At 44.2% G+C, this 21,098-nt stretch overlaps 1 protein-coding gene across 1 annotated transcript; it reads right to left on the bottom strand.

Annotated features, from left to right (window-relative positions):
- Positions 1 to 17,696: 17,696 nt before the first annotated feature.
- Positions 17,697 to 20,687, bottom strand: mthfs (5,10-methenyltetrahydrofolate synthetase (5-formyltetrahydrofolate cyclo-ligase)). Its single transcript, XM_061277382.1, has 3 exons — positions 20,410 to 20,687; positions 18,399 to 18,663; positions 17,697 to 18,203 (listed from the first exon to the last, which is right to left on the bottom strand). Exons 1-3 carry the CDS (start codon positions 20,518 to 20,520, stop codon positions 17,977 to 17,979), a joined length of 603 nt encoding a protein of 200 aa, XP_061133366.1. The 5' UTR covers positions 20,521 to 20,687; the 3' UTR covers positions 17,697 to 17,976.
- Between the last annotated feature and the right edge of the window lie 411 nt (positions 20,688 to 21,098).

Genomic DNA, 21,098 nt, shown 5'->3' with positions numbered 1-21,098 from the left:
ATCCATCTTCTTCCGCTTATCCGGGGTCGGGTTGCGGGGGCAGAAGCTTCAGGAGGGACTCCCAGACTTCCCTCTCCCCAGCCACTTCATCCAGCTAATCCCGGGGGATCCCAAGGCGTTCCCAGGCCAGCTGAGAGACATAGTCTCTCCAGCGCATCCTGGGTCGTCCTCGGGGTCTCCTACCGGTGGGACATGCCCAGAACACCTCCCCAGGGAGGCATCCAGGAGGCATCCTGATGAGATGCCTGAGCCACCTCATCTGGCTCCTCTCAACGTGGAGGAGTAGCGACTCTACTCCGAGTCTCTCCCGGATGACCGAGCTTCTCACCCTATCTCAAAGGGAGAGCCCGGGCATCCTGCGGACAAAACTCATTTCGGCCGCTTGTATCCGGGATCTCGTTCTTTCGGTCACGACCCATAGCTCGTGACCATAGGTGAGGGTAGGAGCGTAAATCGACCGGTAAATTGAGAGTTTTGCCTTTTGGCTCAGCTCTCTCTTTACCACGACGGACCGGTACAGAGTGCGCATTACTGCCGACGCTGCACCGATCCGCCTGTCGATCTCGCGCTCCATCCTCCCCTCACTTGTCAACAAGACCCTAAGATACCTGAACTCCTCCACTTGGGGCAGGATCTCATCCCCGATCCGGACAGGGCATTGCACCCTTTTCCGATCGAGGACCATGGACTCGGATTTGGGGGTGCTGACCCTCATGCCGACCGACCGCTTCACACTTGGCTGCGAACCGCTCCAGTGAGAGCTGGAGATCACGGCCTGAAGAAGCCAACAGCACCACGTCGTCTGTAAAAAGCAGAGACGCGATGCTGAGGTCCCCAAACTGGACCCCCTCAACGCCTCGGCTGCGCCTAGAAATTCTGTCCATAAAATTATGATCAGAATCTGTGACAAAGGGCAGCCTTGGCGGAGTCCAACCCTCACTGGGAATGAATCCCACTTACTGCCGGAAATGCGGACCAAACTCTGGCATCGGTGATACAGGGACCGAACCGCCCTTATCAGTTGGCTCGGCACCCCGTACTCCCAAAGCACCCTCTACAGAACCTCCCGAGGGACACGGTCGAACGCCTTCTTCAAGTCTACAAGACACATGTGGACTGGTTGGGCGAACCAGTCAACACACCCTCGAGGATCCTGCTGAGGGTGTAGAGATGGTCCACTGTTCCACGGCCAGGACGAAAGCCACACTGCTCCTCCTGAATCCGAGGTTCGACCTCCCGACGGACCCTCCTCTTCAGCACCCCTGAATAGACCTTACCAGGGAGGCTGAGGAGTGTGATTCCCCTGTAATTGGAACACACCCTCCGGTTCCCCTTTCTTAAAGAGGGGAACCACCACCCCAGTCTACCAATCCAGAGGCACCGTTCCCGATGTCCACGCAATGTTGTAGAGGCGTGTCAGCCATGTCAGCCCCACAACATCCAAAGCCCTTAAGAACTCCGGGCGGATCTCATCCACCCCCGCGGCCTTGCCACCGAGGAGTTTTTTAACTACCTCAATGACTTCGACCCCAGAGATTGGAGAGTCCGACTCAGAGTCCCCAGGCCCTGCTTCCACAATGGAAGGCTTGTAGGTGGAATTGAAGTCTTCGAAGTATTCTCCCCACCGACTCACAACGTCCCGCGTCAAGGTCATCAGCACGCCATCCCCACTGTAAACAGTGTTGACGTTGCACTGCTTCCCCCTCCTGAGACGCCGGATGGTGGACCAGAATTTCCTCGAAGCCGTCCGGAAGTCATTCTCCATGGCCTCGCCAAACTCCTCCCACGCCCGGGTTTTTGCCTCAGCAACCGCCACGATAGGCATCAACGACCTTACGGCCACAGCTCCTGTCGGCCGGGTCAACAATGGAAGCGCGGAACATGGTCCACTCGGACTCAATGTCCCCCGCCTCCCCCGGGACGTGGGAAAAGCTCTGCCGGAGGTGGGAGTTGAAGCTCTTCCTGACAGGGGATTCTGCCCAACGTTCCCAGCAGACCCTCACAGAGCGTTTGGGTCTGCCAGGTCGGACTGGCATCTTCCCCACCATCGGAGCCAACCCACCACCAGGTGGTGATCAGTTGACAGCTCCGCCCCTCTCTTCGCCCGAGTGTCCAAAACATGCGGCCGCAAATCCGATGACACGACTACAAAGTCGATCATCGAACTGCGGCCTAGGGTGTCCTGGTGCCAAGTGCACACATGGACACCCTTATGTTTGAACATGGTGTTCATTATAGAAAATCCGTGTCGAGCACAGAAGTTTAATAGAACACCGCTCGGGTTCAGATCGAGGGGGCCGTTCCTCCCAATCACGCCCTTCCAGGTCTCACTGCCATTGCCCACGTTAGCATTGAAGTCACCCAGTAGAACGATGGAGTCCCCGGAAGGAGCGCTCTCCAGACCCCAAGAAGGGTGGGTACTCTGAGCTGCCGTTTGGTGCATAGACACAAACAACAGTCAGGACCCGTCCCCCCACCCAAAGGCGGAGAGAGGCTACCCTCTCGTTCACCGGGGTGAACCCCAATGTGCAGGCGCCCAGCCGGGGGTAAATAAGTATAGGAGGAGATCTAAATAAGTATACACCTGCTCAACGCTTCTCACCGTGGGCAACTCCAGAGTGGAAGAGAGTCCAGCCCCTCTCGAGAGGGCTTGTACGGGAACCCAAACTGTGCGTGGAGGCAAGTCGGACTATGTCTAGTCGGAACTTGTCTGCCTCGCACACCAGCTCGGGCTCCTTTCCAGCCAGAGAGGTGACATTCCATGTCCCAAGAGCCAGCTTCTGCAGCCGGGGATCAGACCACCAAGGTCCCTGCCTTTGGCCGCCGCCCAGCTCACAATGCACCTCCCACAGGTGGTGAGCCCATGGGAAGGGGGACCCACGTTTCCTTTTCGGGCTGTGCCCGGCCGGGCCCAATGGGCAAAGGCCCGGCCACCAGACGCTCGCCTTCAAGCCCCGCCTCCAGGCCTGGCTCCAGAGGGGGGCCCCAATGACCCGCGTCCGGGCAAGGGAAAACGAAATCCATTTATGTGTTTCTTCATAAGGGGCTTGTGTGAGCCGTGCTTTGTCTGGCCCCTCATCTAGGACCCGTTTGCCATGGGTGACCCTACCAGGGGCATGAAGCCCCAGACAACATGGCTCCTAGGATCATAGGGGCACGCAAACCCCTCCACCACGATAAGGTGACGACTCACGGAGGGGCAAAGCACACAGTCAAGATACAAATTAAGACTGCACAGCAAATATACTGAAGTTAATTTAACATCACTGGTTTTAATTTGAACACTGGCAACGTGTCTATAAGCAGCCACACTACCCCATTTACAAAAGTTTTAAATGTTCAACACCCAATAGTGAGTTCCAACAGGCAAATTATTGTTGAAAGTGAGGTAATATTGACATTATATAGTGTTTAGATTAACAATTGGTTTTTCCCAGCTCAGTTTATGAACCTTGCATGATGAAACTCCGTAATTGGTTGGTACCTGAGCAACTGTGCTGTTATTTTCAGACGATTACAAGTGGCAAGTGGTCACCCCAAGATGGATAAGAATGGGTGGATTTTGCTGTTCTATTTATATTCCACAGATTACACTCTTGGGAATTCTTTGAACATACTGTGGAACTAACATAAGTGGAACTGAAATACTGTACCTTACACATAGCTGGCATTTAGCAGCCAAACTCATTGCTGTTCTTACATTTCTCACGCAGGATCGTAACGGGAACAAAATTTGACCAGGGAATACAAAGCTGGAAGTTCAGACATCCGCAAGAGACTTGGAGTCAAGCTGCTGCTCCTCTGCGTTGAGAGGAGCCAGATGAGGTGGCTCGGGCATCTTATCAGGATGCCTCCTGGAAGCCTGGTGAGGTGTCACACCAGAAGGAGGCCGCGGGGATGACCCAGGACACGCTGGAGAGACCTTGCCTCTCAGCTGCTCTGGGAATGCCTTGGGATCCACCGGGATGAGCTGGATAAAATGAATGAGGAGAGGGAAGTTTGAGCTCCCCTGATGAAGCTGCTGCCCCCATGACCTGACCCTGAATAAGCATTAGATGATAGATGAATGGACTCACCGGCAGCCGTCACACGCCGAAGGTTACTGGTCACTGGTGCCCGTACGCCCTCACGCACCGAAATGAAATCATCAAACTCCGGGACTACTTACAAATGGTTTTGATCTTACCTCACTGAGCGAAGTGTTTTGGTATATGCTCCTCTGTGGTCTAAGAAGTAACGTGCGGTGAGCCTCAAGGTTCAGTGTTATTATTGTTTATTTACGCTTCCTCTTGACCATGTCATCAAAAGGCACAGAGTGAATCTTCACAGCAACGCTGATGATAAATCGGTACATCTCTGTTTTCTCTGATGCCAGTCGAGTGGTGCTCTTTTAAACTGTATCGTGGACATTACAACCTGGATGGCAGAGAACTATCTCCATCTTAACCAGGACAAAACCGGTCCTGAGGTCCAGAGGGAGAAACTTAACAAAAAAACAAACACTGTATTTACACCCCTTATCTCTGGTGGAATATCTGCGTGTTATTTTTTACTCTGAGCATATCACTTTCACTTTTATTCCACAAATTAAAAATGTAACATAATGGCTTTTTATCACTTGTCGAGAGTCCGCCCTTTTTATCCTGTCCAACATAAGAGATGGTAATGCATGCTTTTATCACCAAATTGATTACTGTAAAGGCTTGCTTTGTGATCTTCCTCAGAAAAATGTTAAAAAAACAAGGAATCGTTTAAAGGGGGCTCGGTGATTCACTGGTTAGCACGTCCGCCTCATATTTGGGTGCGGGTTCGATTCCACCGCTGACCCTCCCTGTGTGGAGTTTGCATGTTCTACCCGTGCCCGCGTGGGTTTTCTTCGGGCACTCCGGTTTCCTCCCACATCCCAAAAACATGCTTGGTAGGCGGATTGAGCAGACTAAATGGCCCATGTGCGAGTGCAGATGTCTCAAGTCTTAACCTTAAAGTCTTAAGTAATTCCCAAGTCATTTTTTTCTTGGGCAAGTCAAGTCAAGTCACAGATTATGTCAAGTCAAGTCCTTAAATAGGTCAAGTCAAGTCCAAGTCAGGTCGCCTTATTATTGCAATTCTACCCGCAGAATCTGATTTTAGTAACGTGGAAAGACAAGATATAAGTAACTTTAAGTTATTGTCCAATGTGTCTAACCTGTTTAAAAAATATGACAATAATTTGGATTTGCACTGTAATTACTGATATTCAGTAAAATACACCATGAAATCAAACAAAAAAGAAATTACCTCATACAATGATTTATTGACAGCTTAATCTGGCAAATTAACGTCTGCTGACAGTGTCTGACACAATTGAGTTGCAAATGTGAACTGGGAAATTGCAGGCTGCGCTGCATCCGTGCAGGTGTTCCTCATCTTTTCGTATTCTGCATACCTGTGAAACAAAAGCAAAAATATGAATGGGATGTACTGTATGGCAGTGGTCCCCAACCACTGGGCCGCGGACCGGTATCGGTCCGTGGGTCACTTGGTACCGGGCCGCCAAGCCGCACATATTTTTTTTTTTTTATCGACGATCAATTAATTCAGGTCAAGACCCTCGTCCCGGTCACGTGACATGTTTCCCCAGTCAAGCCCGCAAAGCTAATATGTGGCAACAGGCTAACTAACAATGAAGCATTCAAAACTGCTTCAACACATGGAGACCAAGCATCCTGCAGTAAAAGACAAACCTTAATCACTTCGGGTGTCATTGTCTCCGATTACGTCTAGACGGGATCGGCTCGTTTCTGAGAAACAAACTCAGTGCTCCTACTAATTCAACGTAATGGTGAGTTATATTTTTGTCATTTGTACTTGTTTTTATGTCAGTCGTATCATTTTATTTCATCGTATTTATATATTTATTATAAATGTATCATTTATTTATATAAATGTATTATTTATTTATATGAATGCCGGTCCGCGAAAATATTTCTGACATGTAACTGGTCCGTGGCGCAAAAAAGGTTGGAGACCACTGCTGTATGGTCTGACAGACATGCAACATAGTACATGGTAAAAAAAAGAAAAAGTTCTTTGAGGCTTACCTGTAGTTTTTATTTATTAACTTGCTCCATATTAAATCATATTTACTTAATTCAGTTTCATCATCATATTCATTGCATTAAAGCTATATATACACACCTATTTAGATAAATGAAAAGCACTTACTGGGCAGAATGGCTCATCAAACGACGGACAAAGTTGGAAGTTGTCCTCTGGCTATCTACAATTTTTCTGTTGCATATCTTGCACTGTGCTGTCCGTCTTTTGCCGTCATAAAGGTAATTACGATAGCCAGAGGCGTAGCCAGGAATTTTTCCAATAGGGGCGCGCGCCCACAGGAAAAAAAATCAAACATCACCCACGCTGTTCGCTGATCGCTAAAACAACATCCGGGTCCGGGAGACAAACGGTGAATGGATAACATCGCTCACATAGAATAGCGCAAGCACATTCGCGCAAGACCGAAAGAAAAAAACGGCATGAAAATGAAGAATCGAAAAAGCTCGATTTTTTTCAACCGGGGCGCCGCCCCGGCTCGCCCCGGCTTGGCTACGCCTCTGGCGTTAGCAGAGCGTGATGACTCGCGGGACATGTTTGTGCATGTCTAAAGTGGCGTGATTGTCCAATAAACACGTGAGGTACGTAGAGAGGGCACGATTGACAGGGTAGTGATCCAATCATGACAACGCCATTCTCAGCCTGCGCTCCTACCGTGTTATCGATATTTTTTAAAATGTATTATTAATTTTATATTCAAACTGAAAACATCAACTAAATAACACTGAAGTCATTCAAGACATCTTGTCTCAAGTCAAGTCCCAAGTCTTTAACTTCCAAGTCCAAGTCGAGTCTCAAGTTTTTTTTATTTTTTGTCAAGACACAAGTCATCAAAACAGCGACTCGAGTCGACTCGAGTTCAAGTCACAGTGACTCGAGTCCCCATCTCTGCAAATAACTACTACAGAATTTGTCAGCACATGTCCTAAGACTAGGAGGCAGGAGCATATTACGGGAGTTTTAAAATCTCTACATTGGTTCCCTCTGTATTTGAGGGTCGATTTGAAAAGCATTATTACTGGTTTGTAAATGTTTAATCGTCGTGGTTGGGTCATCACATCTTTCAGATCTACTACGTGTACTGTATGAACTCTTGCTTCCTCTGAGATCCTCTGACACTCTACTTTTAATCATTCCAAATATCAAGGCACACACTCATCAAAAGCCTGTCACGGATTTCGGGGTGGATATGGAGCAGGGCTACCAAGTGCAGCTTGGACCAGGGTTTATTGAAGGAACTCAAAAAGACACTCGGCAAACTGACGAGACTTAACAAGTCAAGTTTATTTGTATAGCCCTAAATCACAAGCAGTCTCAAAGGGCTTCACAGACAGAAATTGACAATTATTCTCAAAGCATCCCCTGATCTTAAGCTCCCAAAAGGGCAAGGAAAAACTTAAAAACCCCTACCGGGGGAAAATAAGAAACCTTGAGACGGGACCACAGCTGGAAGGATCCCCCTTTCAGGATCACCAGGTTGAAATGGATGCAGAGAGGGCACAAATGATACAACATGAAAATCAATGAAATAAAAAGTGGCTGTCCATGTCAGAGCAGAGGGCTGCCGAAGGAGCCCTCAATTGTCCTGGCAGTGTCTTCAAGGAGGTTGAGCTGCAGTTCCCCCATCCTGAATTGGCCCACGAGAATCCAGATAGCCGCTGTCAGCATGGGTGCCATCCAACCACCTCCCCGGCCGGGGAGGGAGGGGGTGCAGAGGGAGAGAAAACAAACTCCAGTCGAATCTGCCACTACAGGTTAGTTAAAGCCCATGTCATAGAAATGTGTCTTTAAACGCGTCTTAAATGTTTCTGAGGTAGCAGTCCTAATATCCATTGGTAGGGCATTCCAAAGCTCTGGAGCCCGAATAGAAAATGCTCTAGAGCCTGCAGACATTTTCTTGGCCCTCGGTGTCGCTAAAAGGGTAGCGTTTTGCGAACGAAGGTTACGAGACGGAACAACTAGGTCGACGAGATATGAAGGCGCTAAGCCATGCAGTGATTTATAGGTTAATAGAAGAACCTTGAAGTCACATCTTAAATGGACTGGGAGCCAATGTAAGTTGGCTAGTATTGGGGTAATGTAATCAAATTTTCTTGACCGAGAGAGCAGCCTTGCAGCAGCATTTTGTACTAACTGTAGACTTTTGATGCGGGACTTATGAAGACCCGAAAATAGTACATTACAGTAGTTCAGGCGCGACGTGACGAACGCATGTATAATAGTTTCCGCATCACGGGTCGAGAGGATCGGACGAATCTTTGCAATATTACGAAGGTGAAAAAACGCAATTCTGGTTATATTCTTAATGTGCTTTTGAAAGGAGAGTGTTTGGTCAAATATTACCCCGAGATTAGTTACAGTATCGCTCTGAGTGATAGTACGGTTATCTATAGTTCTAGCGGTTTCCTTGAATAAGTGTTGATAACGAGTTGGACCAATTATCAACATCAGTTTTATCTGGGTTAAAACGAAGGAAGTTGAGAGACATCCATTGCTTGCTCTCCGCAAGGCAAGCCTCAAGATTACAACAATCCCGCGGATCTGTCATCGATAACGGCATATATAATTGGGTGTCATCCGCATAGCATTGAAAACTAATATATTTACGTATTATGTCCCCAAGCGGAATCATAAATATTAAAAAGAATTGGTCCGAGAACCGATCCCTGTGGGACACCACACGTAACATTATAGAGCTCCGAGGACGCATTGCCATGGACCACTCGGTGCGTCCTGTTTGATAGATAGGAATGGAACCAGCCGAGTGCTGACCCTGAAATACCAACACAACTTTTAAGACGCCCTAATAAAATATCGAAGTCTACAGTGTCGAAGGCAACACTAAGATCGAGTAGTAACAGTACAGACGAAGTGTTTGAATCCATAGCTATGACGAGATCATTAGTCACTTTAGCAAGTGCTGTCTCAGTGGAATGATAGCTCTAAAACCAGACTGAAAAGCGTCATATCGATTATTGGCGACCATGTAATCAATAAGCTGCTGCGCTACTACTTTTTCAAGAAGTTTTGCTATGAATGGGAGGTTTGAAACTGGCCTATAATTACTGAGAAAGTCCGGGTCAAGATTTGGTCGCTTAAGTAACGGTTTAATGATAGCGGTTTTAAAGGCTGTTGGCACTATCCCAGAGGAGACAGACAGATTGATTATATTTAAAACGGACGGTCCTAAAATTTGAAATACCGTTTTTTTCCGTGTATAGTGCGCCCCCATGTATAGTACGCACCCCTAAAAATGGCATGCTGAAGCTGGAAAAAAGCTTGTACCCATGTATAATACGCACCCAATTTTTATGAATTTTTTAAAAAAAAAAAATTATTATTATTATTTTTTTTTTTTTTAAGTCCCAATGATCGTCACACACGCAGGGAGGCAATGGGTCCCATTTTTATAGTCTTTGGTATGGTCTTAACTAGGCTGGATGTAATTTTCTTTGTTGGCGTTGATTTCTCCGACTGCCCGTAAACGCACCACCGCGCTCCGTGCGCATGGAGCGTGTTTGAAGTGAACAGCAGAGAAGAAAGGAACAAGGCAAAGTGTTGTGAAATAAAATATTACCTGTAATACGGATTTAGGTAGAGAACTGAACTCTCGCTCTTTATATAGCTGACGTGTCTTGCTCATCCGTTCTGCGCATCTGTAATGGCGGCCTCCGTATGATATCCGGTTTGCGTGAGTGCGAGAGCGAGAGAGAGAGAGCGAGAGAGCGCGCGAGAGAACGCTCAACCGTAGCGCGCCGCCGACCGCCCAACTGCACCGGGCTGGTCGATTATTGTGACAGAGCCGTCGCTGAAATTGAGAAGATATTTTTAAAGTCCTGATGTACTTTCTAAGATTTAAGTGGACCTCAGTGCGCACTGCGCAGGGAGCTTAATTTGGTGCAGTCGCGCAACCGCAGCGCGCCGGGCGCTCACTGTCGCATTGCTTAAAGAGCGCCTTTGTGTTTTAGGATGAACAGCAGAGACCAAAGGAACAAGGCAAAGTGTTGTGAAATAAAATATTACCTGTAATACGCATTTTGTTATTTGCTGATTGAAACTGCTAATTAAACTGTGAATTGAAACTAATAGGAAGAAAACTCTCGCTCTTTAAATAGCTGACGTGTCTTGCGCATCCGTTCTGTGCATTTTATTTCACAACACTTTGCCTTTCTTCTCTGCTGTTCACTTCAAACACGCTCCATGCGACCGCAATGCTCTCGTATCAGACGCTTGCTCGATCACCTGCTCGTTTGCTGTCCCGTGCGCGCACGAAGCGCGGTGGTGCGTTTACGGGCAGTCGGAGAAATCAACGCCAACAAAAAAAATTACATCCAGCCTAGTTAAGACCATACCAAAGACTATAAAAATGGGACCCATTGCCTCCCTGCGTGTGTGACGATCATTGGGACTTAAAAAAAAATAAATAAATAAAAAATTTTTTAAAAATTAATTTTTTTTTTGTACCCATGTATAATGCGCACCCCAGATTTTAGGACAATAAATTAGTTAAATTTTGCGCACTATACACGGAAAAAACATTAACTCTTTAAGTAGTTTGGCTGGAAGAGGGTCGAGTAAACATGTTTGTTTAGCCACACTAACCAATTGTGTAAGCCTTTGAAGAGACACGCTTTTAAAAGTTGAGAGGGTTGTTGCATGATCATCAGCGTTGGTAAACGGCGGGCTCGACCGAGCGATTGGAATGGTATTCTTGATCTCATCCCTAATGGATTCAATCTTTTGAGCAAAAAATTTCATGAACTCGTCAGCTGAGTGGAAGGAACTATTGGGGGTCGGCTGGCGCAGAGTCAGTTTTGCCACTGTATCAAATAGGTGTTTCGGATTGTTTTTATTGAGATTAATAACTCGCGAAAAATACCGAGTTTTTGCTAAGACAAGCGCATCTTTATATTTCAGGAGGCTATCCTGCCATGCCTGATGGAAAACCTCAAGTTTGGTTAGACGCTATCTGCGCTCATGCTTTCTACATAATTGCTTAAGCGTACGCGTTTCATCTGTGAACCACGGAGTAGGCACTCTACGGCAAGTTTTCAGACGTAACGGCGCCACAGAGTCAATGGCATTTAACAATGTCGCATTGAATTCATTTGTAAGATTATCAATAGAGCCGGCGTATGTGGGAAATATAGCGGTTGCCGGCGACAGTATCTCAGATAGCGCAGTTGCAGTCATGGAGTTGAAATGACGGCTCCTATAATGCTGATTGCTCTGTTGTCTTTGACAAGGAACTAGAATTTCAAACTTTGTTAAGTAATGATCAGACAAAACAGTAGTGTATGGCAGTACTGCTATATTTGAAGTTGCAAGTCCTCGGGATAATACCAGATCTATGGTATTTCCATTCTTATGCGTTGCTGCCTGTATTGCTTGCGTAAAACCGAACGTTATCAATTATTGTCTGAAACGCCAGAGTAAGTGGCTTTGACGGTACAATTATATGGATTTTGAAATCCCCCATAATTTTTATATTATCCGCATTTGTCACTAGGTCAGCCATGAATTCTGAAAATTCAGCCAGGAAACCAGAGTAAGCCCCGGGTGGACATTAAATAACAGCAAGATAAAACAACGGCAAGGCTGTGGATCGGACAACGAGAACTTCAAAAGTTTTAAATGCGTTAATCCAGGGGTGTCAAATTGATTTTTTTCGCAGGCCGCATTGTAGTCATAGCTTCTTTCGGAGGGCCTTTATGACTGTCAACCCAAATAAATGTATGAGCACCTCATATTATATACAGTAAAAGCTACAAAACAAACTGACAAATAACTTGTTTTCAAATCAGATGAGTAAAAATTGGTCAAATATTTAAAAAAAAGATGTTATTAAAACTGAAGACAATTAGCAATTCTAGTAATGACACACGAATTTGATGTACAATTTGTCTTCGCGGCCCACATAAAATGATGTGGCGAACCGTATCTGGCCGCCGGGCCTTGAGTTTGTCACCCGTGTGTTGATCGAACGAGTGCTAAGAGTCTAAGAAAAGTCTGAGAACGGAAATGGAGATAAGGGCTTCACCACCATATTTTTTATAAGGACGCGCAACATGCAATCTCACAAAATTTGGAGGCGAGGGCTCATTAAGCGGCAGCGATTCATTAGGTTTTAACCAGGTCTTGCAAAGACCAAAATGTTTAGATTATGGTCTGTGATGAGGTCATTAACGAGTAGCGCTTTCATGTGGAGTGATCATGAATATTCATGAACCCGAGTTTCTAATCGGTTGATCAGAGTTCATATCTATCGGAGGATTTTTGGACGAAATATGAGTAAGATAAAATGGAGCCCAAAGTGTGTGATTAAATCAGATCCTAATTTGTAAAAAAATGTATTTTCAGGACTACCAGGTGCTGATGCTCATATACCCAAATTAAGTTAAAGTCTGAAACGCCGAAGTAAGTGGCTCTGACGGTAAATTCATGTGGATGTTGAAATCGCCCATGATAATTATATTATCCACATTGGTTACTAGATCAGCCACAATTTCTTAAAATTCATCCAGGAAGCCAGAGTAAGCCCCGGGTGGACGGTAAATAACACTTTGATAAAATGACGGTAAAGCAGTGGATCGGACAGTGAGAACCTCAAATGTTTTAAATACGTTGATCGAACGAGGCCTAAAACTAAGCTCGGAATTCGAGACGAGGGCAACACCCCCACCCTTTTTTCGAGGACGAGCTCACAAAATTTGGAGGCGAGGCCTCATTAAGCGGCATCACTTCATTAGGTTTTAACTAGGTCTCGCAGAGACCAAAAACGTTTAAATTATGTTCGGTGATGAGATCATTAACGAGAATGGCTTTCCTATGAAGCGATCTAGTATTCATAAAACCAAGTTTAAGTGTAATTTGTCGATCCGGGTGCGTATCTATCGAAGGATATTTATACGAGATGCGAGTAAGATTGTGTTCTCTAGGCCTGGCATCACCTCTCAAATGTTTGTTAGTGCGGTGGGATGATACGACCGTGGGAATCTGATAGTAAATATTTGTTACACCTGTAGAATTATCTGAAACAGGCACCGTTTCATCAACAAAACCAGTCGGGGTGGAGTGATCGGATTTGTCTACTACCCCAGTAGAAAGTGCGTTTATGTGTACTGTAGCACTATTCAAACTATCACGCTCTAGTCTACACAAGGAGCTATGTGCATGCTGGGAGTCTAGCCTAGCGCTAGTTAACTTTATCTTAACAGACTCCAAACCCATCCTGACAGGTGGTCTAATCACCTGTGACCCGGCCTGCTCTAAAGTGACCTGTCATGTGTGGCTCAAACGGTAATTTATATTCCTTGAAAGAGTGAAGGCGCCTTCACGGTTAGGGTGAAGGCCGTCCTTCCTCAGCAGGTCGGGGCGGCCCCAGAAGGAAGGCCAGTTATCTATAAAATACAGTCCCTGCTTCCTACAGAACCCAGCCATCCATCGATTAAGGGAGATTAATCTACTCAACCTCTCATCAGTGCCTCTCCCAGGCAGGGGGCCAGAGACAAATACTCGATGCCGACTCATCTTTCTGGCGAGATCACTATGTTTCTCTTTGTGATCTCCGATTGCCTCATTCTAACATCATTGGAGCCGACGTGTATCACTATGTCCGAGTAGCTAGTGTTGGTGGAACTACGCTGTTGACTAGACCTATTGCGAGTCAGCTCCCTAAGATTAGCTTCTATGTCGGGTGCTCTGCCCCCAGGAATACACATTACCTTGGCTGGATTTTTAAGCGTAATATTTCGGGTAATGGAGTCACCTATGACCAAAGTGCGAGGGCCAGTAGACCGAGATGACTTTGGACGGTATGCGTTTTACCTGGCTCATCGCGATTAGCAAGCCGCTTGGGGATAATGCTAACTGGGCTAGCGGGCTGACCCGCGTCTGTATCCGCCACATCTACAGTTATAGCGCAATTCTGCTTTAACTGGCGGACACGTCCCTCTAGCAGGGACAACCTCTCTAAGAGAAGGGTGCAGTTGGTGCACGAAGCCGCACAAACCTCTTGATCCGCAGCCATACTTTGTGTCCGATGATCGACGGCAGACAAACGGCCACGAAGCCTCCGCTCTCCCAGGCACTCCGGCTGTGAAAAAAAAAGATCGACAGTGTAATAAAAGATTCAAATTTACTTTAGAGTCAGGGAGATGAGTTCCACGCTGGAGAAAACAAAATCGTCCAAGCCTGAAAAGTATTGGGAGTCTGGGCTGAGAAGGAAGAGGGCGGCCGGCAGAGAACCCGGAAGCAAAACCGGAAGTTTCTCGATGAGCCAACCTAAAAAGCATGTTAAGTTTTGTGACTTAACAACAAAACCAACAGGACTGACCGACAAAGACGTGAAACAAAAGACAGGAACTAAACAAACCTCATGACAGTGAGCCATGCATCATCATCATCAATGCTCCGATCGCGAGTAACACACAGACAGGACTTAAATACGCGACAGGTAACAAGAAGCAGGTGAGTATGATCACACTAATCATGGGCACACAGGAGGGGAGGGGCGAGCACACAGACACACGGACATGAGCACACAGACATGATCGGGGATGAGTCGTGACAGAGCCCCTTTTCCACCAATAAATTCAGTAACATTTAGTTCCTGGTTGTAGATCATTTCCTACATTATTATATGCATTGTTTGTTTATCAATGGCCACCGTACTGGTGTGCAGTGGGACAATCAGAATGCTCATCTCCCCAGTTCCATTCTGTTATATTATCTGGCGCCCGCCATTTTTGCCAGTGGAAATAAACTACAGTAACGGTAACCCTGGTATGATAATTAACTCATACCCAGAGCAAACGCTTTCACTGGGAATATAGATTCCTTGTAATACAAGTAGATTCCTGTATCCCAGTTGGTTTGCAATTCTACCGCAATTCCTCGTTCTTGCTAAATCATGCAAATGAGAACGTCGGGGCGGATGTTGTTACTCATTACTGACACCCAGTGGCTCTTAATGGTATCGTTCCGGTTTTACACTTCCCATTCGAGGAATAACCTGCAGGAGAACTGCAGGGCTGATGAGAATGTTCATGTTTTTAAGAACAGGCTCAAGACATTCCTTTTTACTTGAGCTTTTAATTAAGACCTTTTTAATGTATTCATCTATTTTATTCATCTTAACTTATGTATTAACTTATGTCTTTTAATTACCGTATTTTCCGGACTATAAGGCGCACCGGACTATAAGGCGCACCTTCAATGAATGGCCCATTTTAAAACTTTGTCCTTATATAAGGCGCACTGGAGTATAAGGCGCACCCTTAATGCATCATGTCAGATTTTTAATCCAAATCAAATCATTCTCCATTTTATCTTTTTTATTTCAACTTCAGACGCAACAAATTACTTTATAATCACAAAATAATGATCCGTAGTCTTTTTGATTCATGATTCATACTCTTCAGCGGGCCACTAATGATTGATTTCATGACACAATGCTTCGGGACAGTTTAAATTTAGGAATTTGGTCCATATATAAGGCGCACTGGACTATAAGGCGCACTGTCGGCTTTTCAGAAAACTTTAAGTTTTTAGGTGCGCCTTATAGTCCGGAGAATACGGTATGTAAAATGTTATTCACATGCTGTGTTTATATTCACAAATCCGTTTCTTTTTATACTTTTACTATTTAGCATTCATGTTTTAAGATAGTTATTTATGTTTCAGTAATCCTAGTTTGATAGTTTTATATTTAAAGTTCTGTCATGTCTTTTAAAATACATAATTATTGTTTTTCCCTGTTTAGTCTCTATACATCAGACTCCAGGTACAACTTAGACCACTCCCACCTGCAAAAGTTCTCGGATGATACGTACCAGATGGGAACGACCGTGAATATAGGGGGCATCATCAGTGACTTTGTGAGCTGGTGTGGGGCCAATGCTCTTAAAATCAATGCCAGCAAAATGAAAGAGATGGTCATCGACTTCAGGAGGAAGTCACACCCTAGTGGACCAGTGAACATCCAGGAAAAGGACATCGAGACAGTGTTCTCTAACAGGTAACTGAGTGTCCGCCTCAACAACGGGCTCCACCTGATGAGGAGACTGGGGTCCTTCAAAGTCTGCAAGACTGTTAGAGTCATTTTATGACTCAGTGGTAGCATCTCCCTTTTGTTCTATGCAGTGGCCTGCTGGGGGGACGGATGCACTGTAAGAGACAGGAGCAGGATTGACAAGCTGGTGCGAAAGGTTTGCTCTGTGCTGGGATGTCCTTTGTCGGTTGTCTCCGGGTGTTGATTTTCGTGCGATAGTCCGGTGTGGGGTGGGAGGCTGTTTTTATTTTACTTTACAGTATGTAAAGCACTTTTGAGTTACATGTCTTGGAAGAAAAGTGCTATACAAGGAGATTGATATAGATTGGTTGATTGATAAATATACTAGTACTATATATATAGTACTTTGTACAGCTATACACACAGAGGCGCAGGCACAAAAGACACAAATGTCTGAAATAATTACCCAACATTTGTTTAATTTGGGTATTGTATTTTAGCTGTAGATTTTAGTAAGACTAAACTAACAGTATTCAGTTCAATTCGATTCAGACTAATATTTTCTGTGCTTTAGACCAGTGGTCCCCAACCACCGGGCCGCGGACCGGTACCGGTCCGTGGGTCACTTGGTACCGGGCCGCCAAGCCGCACAAGAAAAAAAAAGAAGAAATTATCGACGATCAATTAATTCAGGTCAAGACACTCGTCCCGGTCACGTGACATGTTTCCCCAGTCGAGCCCGCAAAGCTAATATATGGCGACAGGCTAACTAACCAGGCAATGAAGCATTCAAAACTGCTTCAACACATGGAGACCAAGCATCCTGCAATAAATGACAAACCTTAATCACTTCGGGTGTCATTGTCTCCGATGTCTAGATGGGACCGGCTCGTTTCTGAGAAACTATCAGTGCTCCCACTAATTCAACGTAATGGTGAGTTTTATTTTTGTCATTTGTACTTGTTTTTATGTCAGTCGTATCATTTTATTTCATCGTATTGATATATTTATTATAAATATATTATTTATTTATTTATTTATTTATATAAATGTATTATTTATTTACATAAATGCTGGTCCACGAAAATATTTCTGACATGTAACCGGTCCGTGGCACAAAAAAGGTTGGGGACCACTGCTTTAGACTGTGACCCTGAAACGCTTTTTCCGCTGCAGAAAAACCTCATGAGATGCACCAAAAAAGTAAATATCACGGTCATGGCCTATTTCACCTAGGTCACAAGTCTCTCTAATCTGTTTTTTTTTTGTTTGTTTTTTAGTTTGCAAATGTAATTAAAACAAAAAAAAGAAAACATACCAAAGAGAGATGTGAAGAGATTAAACAACACTGCAAACCAAATTCTTAACAATGTGTCTGCAGTACGATAATTTCACTAATGGATGGTGCTGATGCTCAGCATTATCTCAGATTTCAGTAAGGGGTTGCACAATCTCAAGTGAGTTGGTGTGTACGGTGCCAGACTTGGGGTATGAGTACTGTATTTGAGCAGGAATTAGACAAATTTAGCAATTTTCAAAATGAAATCATGCACTTGAAAATAAAAACAATAAGCACAGCGCAGAAAACTAGATAAAAATAATTTTATTAAATTATTTACTTATTACTCTTCATCACCTGCCTGCACATCCGTGCATGAGTTACACTTGTTTTACCAGTTGAGAGTTTTGACAGTGTGAATGGCTTCTGACTCGGCAACATAAACTCAAGGACACTTTGAAGATTTGATCATCAGCACACATGACCTGCTGACTGACAGGCACAGCCACCAGCTGTTTCAATGCAAACATCCACACTTCATGTTAAATTATGCTGATGCAATGCTAAGCAGCACAAAAAAGTAAAATGTCTAATTTCCATCTTCATAGAGGACTTCATCAATGAGCACATCATTGTTGTCAACAGGGATGTCCTGACACAGTTGCTCTTTATAGGCCAAAGCAATGGTGTAGGGCTTTCCTTTGGGGTGCTGGAAGCAGCGCGCTAGATAGGTGTCATAGAAACCCTTGCCCCTGCCCAGACGTTTTCCAGACAGGTCAAACCCAAGACCTGGCATCAAGATGAGATCCAGACCTCCTAGAAAATATTGGTTTAAAATGAGTCTTATGGTTTGTTGTACACTGAGTCATACAGCTTCTGGCATAGACGTGTGGTTACATTATTGAGGATCTAAAAGCTAAACTCTATTGTGCTATCCAATTTTATTTGAACTATTTGCAAATTATTTTGCCAGAGGTAAAAAAGGAAAAAAAGAAAATGCAGACTGTCTACCTGCAGACAATGCTTCTTCTCTGCCCTTGTCATCTTCAGAAGGCTGTAGGATATTCCAAGATGTCTTGGATAATGTGGCCGTGTCCTGCATACTGTTGAGCTTCAACATGTCCATGTGGTTGCTACATTGATCATATCTGGGGATGAAGCAGCTTTTACCCACTTTAAACATATCTTTGATGATTTCCTCAGTGTGCACTTCATCATCCATGCTGAGAAACACTGCAATACGTTTACAAGCCAAATATTTTGGGTGTCTGATGAGCTGAAAGAAATAAACAGTGCAAGACAATTAGATTTAATATCACATTTTGATGAGTGGCTATCACTGATGCCTCACAAGTACAAGTTTCTCAGTTAAAATTGCTTGTCTTTCTGTGTGGAGTTTCCATCGTCTCCCCAAATATGGCTTCTGATCACGTAATCAGGATTTGTTTGTCCAGCATGTGGGTAATTAACATCAGGAAGATTCTCTATTGAAATGCTCAATAAATATCAGAACAAAATGAGTCGACCACCATTGGGAGTGTGTAGTCCTATTAACACAAGTAGTATAGTCGTGGCTTCGCGGCTTGTAAGGTATTTCAAACAAACATTACAAAACAAAGTGACAACAATAGCCTTAAATACGCATACTGTGTACTTATCAATATCTACAACAATCTAACTAATAATTAAACATGTATGTTTAAAATTTGTTTTATCTATATCTGATTTTATACAGTAATCCCTCGTTTTTTGCTAGGGTTAAATTCCGAAAAGAACCTGTGATAGGTGAAATCTGTGAAGTAGAAACCTTTGTTTTTTTTTACCATTATTATACATGTATAACATTGAAACCAAGAACAAAACCTGTTTTCAAGCCCAAACATTTTTATTTAACAAAGATAAGTCAATGTTTTCTTACAAATAACTACAGTAAAACAATAATTTTCATCATCAATATGAAGTACATAGTATATGGTGCGCCTCCGACTGTGCCACTGCGGCCTGACTCCGCTCTGTTTTCTGTTTTATCTGAAGCCATAACACAATGCGCTGTGAAAAAAATCTGTGAAGCAGCGAGGCCGTGAAAGGTGAACCGTGATACAGTGAGGGATTACTGTATTTTTCTAACACAATAGTTTAAAACTCTTTTTGAACACGAGAACATCCAACTTTTTCCAATTCAACATAAGTTTTTTCATCAATTGAAACCTTTAACAGAGACACACATTTGTTAAATATAAATTCTTACAGATTTTTTTTAAATCACTTATATCCCTAAAGTTGTAACAGTGACCTTCGTTGTTTTCAAACTCTGAATACTGTGGCATAGTTGCTTGTAACATAGTTTATACATTGTGTTGTTTTGAATTTTACCAAGTCATAGAACTTGCGTGTTAGATTTGAAAAATAATGGATTAGAAAATAATTTGAATGGTTAATAATTCATGTAGCTTTTTTGTAGTTTGTAGATAGGATAAGTATTTCTTTTGTGTTTTCCCCATATTTCTCCACGCAGTAAGTTGGGTATAGCAATAGTAGAGAACAATATGTATGTAATGATTTTTTTGGGGGGGGGTGATCCTTGATTTATCAAGGATACTTACCAAAGATTAATTTCCAGGTGATGTCTCCAGCGGAGTATTGAGTCAACAGGAAGAAATGTTATTTCATTTACCCTTTCAATTTTAAACAGAGTCATCAATTTTAATTGGTGTTTTATTTGTATATATTTGGTGCCCTGAGATTGTGAACTTTGTTTCACCTAGATTCAAATATTTATCTTAATATTTAGCCAATTCTGTAAAATATTTAATTATTTTTCCACAGTACTCAGAAGCTGTTCCTGATTTTCTCCAGAGCACCATGTGTCAGTAGAACGAAAATTAGATTTTTATTTGTGTAACGCCACGCCATTCCATTAGAATTATAAACATATGTCCTGTTTTCGTCGAAAATATACCGACTTCCAGCAATGATAAGACCATTTAAAAACACCGTCTTCATAAGTGTCCAATTTCCTTACCTTTTGGCAAACAATTAAAGACTGTCGGTGCTTCTCCTCTTCACTTAACAGTGCAACCCGACGTTTTATTTCTTTCCTAAGCGCTTGTTTAGCTGCGCGCATTGCGGCCATTCCGCCTCCTGTAGACTTGAGTACAAAGTCTACCTCATCTAATCTTGGGTTGTCTGAAACAGAAGTTAATATTATTAAATATTAACTGGTGTCACGAGGTACACGCTTGGAAAACAAACAAACGTTTGTATCCGAGGCGCTCAACATGTACGCAACATCCGAGTCCTGAATTTGTAGCCCGAGATATGTCGTTGTAAGGGTGAGCCCGGTAGCACATGTCAGCGCTTCCGCCATATTGGATGTGGCGTAGCTGACTCATATTAAAGTTAAAGTCCCAACGATCATCGTCACACACACATCTGGGTGTGGTGAAATTTGTCTTCTGCATTTAACCTATCACCATGTGGTTTTGATCCATTCCCTGGGGGAGAAGGGAGCAGTGAGCAGCAGCAGCAGTGCCGCGCTCGGGAATCATCTGGTGATCTAACCCCCCCAAGTCCAACCCTTAATGCTGAGTGCCAAGCAGGGAGGCAATGGGTCCCATTTTTTTAGTCTTTGGTATGACTCCGCCGGGGTTTGAACCCACAACCTTCCAGTCTCATGGTGGACACTCTACCACTGGGCCACTGAGCTGGTTA

This window comes from Syngnathus typhle, linkage group LG4 (assembly GCF_033458585.1).
Source record: "Syngnathus typhle isolate RoL2023-S1 ecotype Sweden linkage group LG4, RoL_Styp_1.0, whole genome shotgun sequence".
Lineage (NCBI taxonomy): Eukaryota > Metazoa > Chordata > Actinopteri > Syngnathiformes > Syngnathidae > Syngnathus > Syngnathus typhle.
The sequence above is the reverse complement of the archived record's forward strand: the minus strand, read 5'-3'. Positions and strand labels throughout refer to the sequence as shown.

What these genes read in the sequence shown, in the direction of transcription:
- mthfs (XM_061277382.1), bottom strand. Translation starts at nt 20,520, where the DNA reads ATGGCCGCAATGCGCGCAGCTAAACAAGCGCTTAGGAAAGAAATAAAA. An exon ending in CTTTAATTGTTTGCCAAAAG is followed by an intron (nt 18,664 to 20,409) that starts GTAAGGAAATTG and finishes TATTTCTTTCAG; the next exon opens with CTCATCAGACACCCAAAATA. An exon ending in AGAAGAAGCATTGTCTGCAG is followed by an intron (nt 18,204 to 18,398) that starts GTAGACAGTCTG and finishes AATATTTTCTAG; the next exon opens with GAGGTCTGGATCTCATCTTG.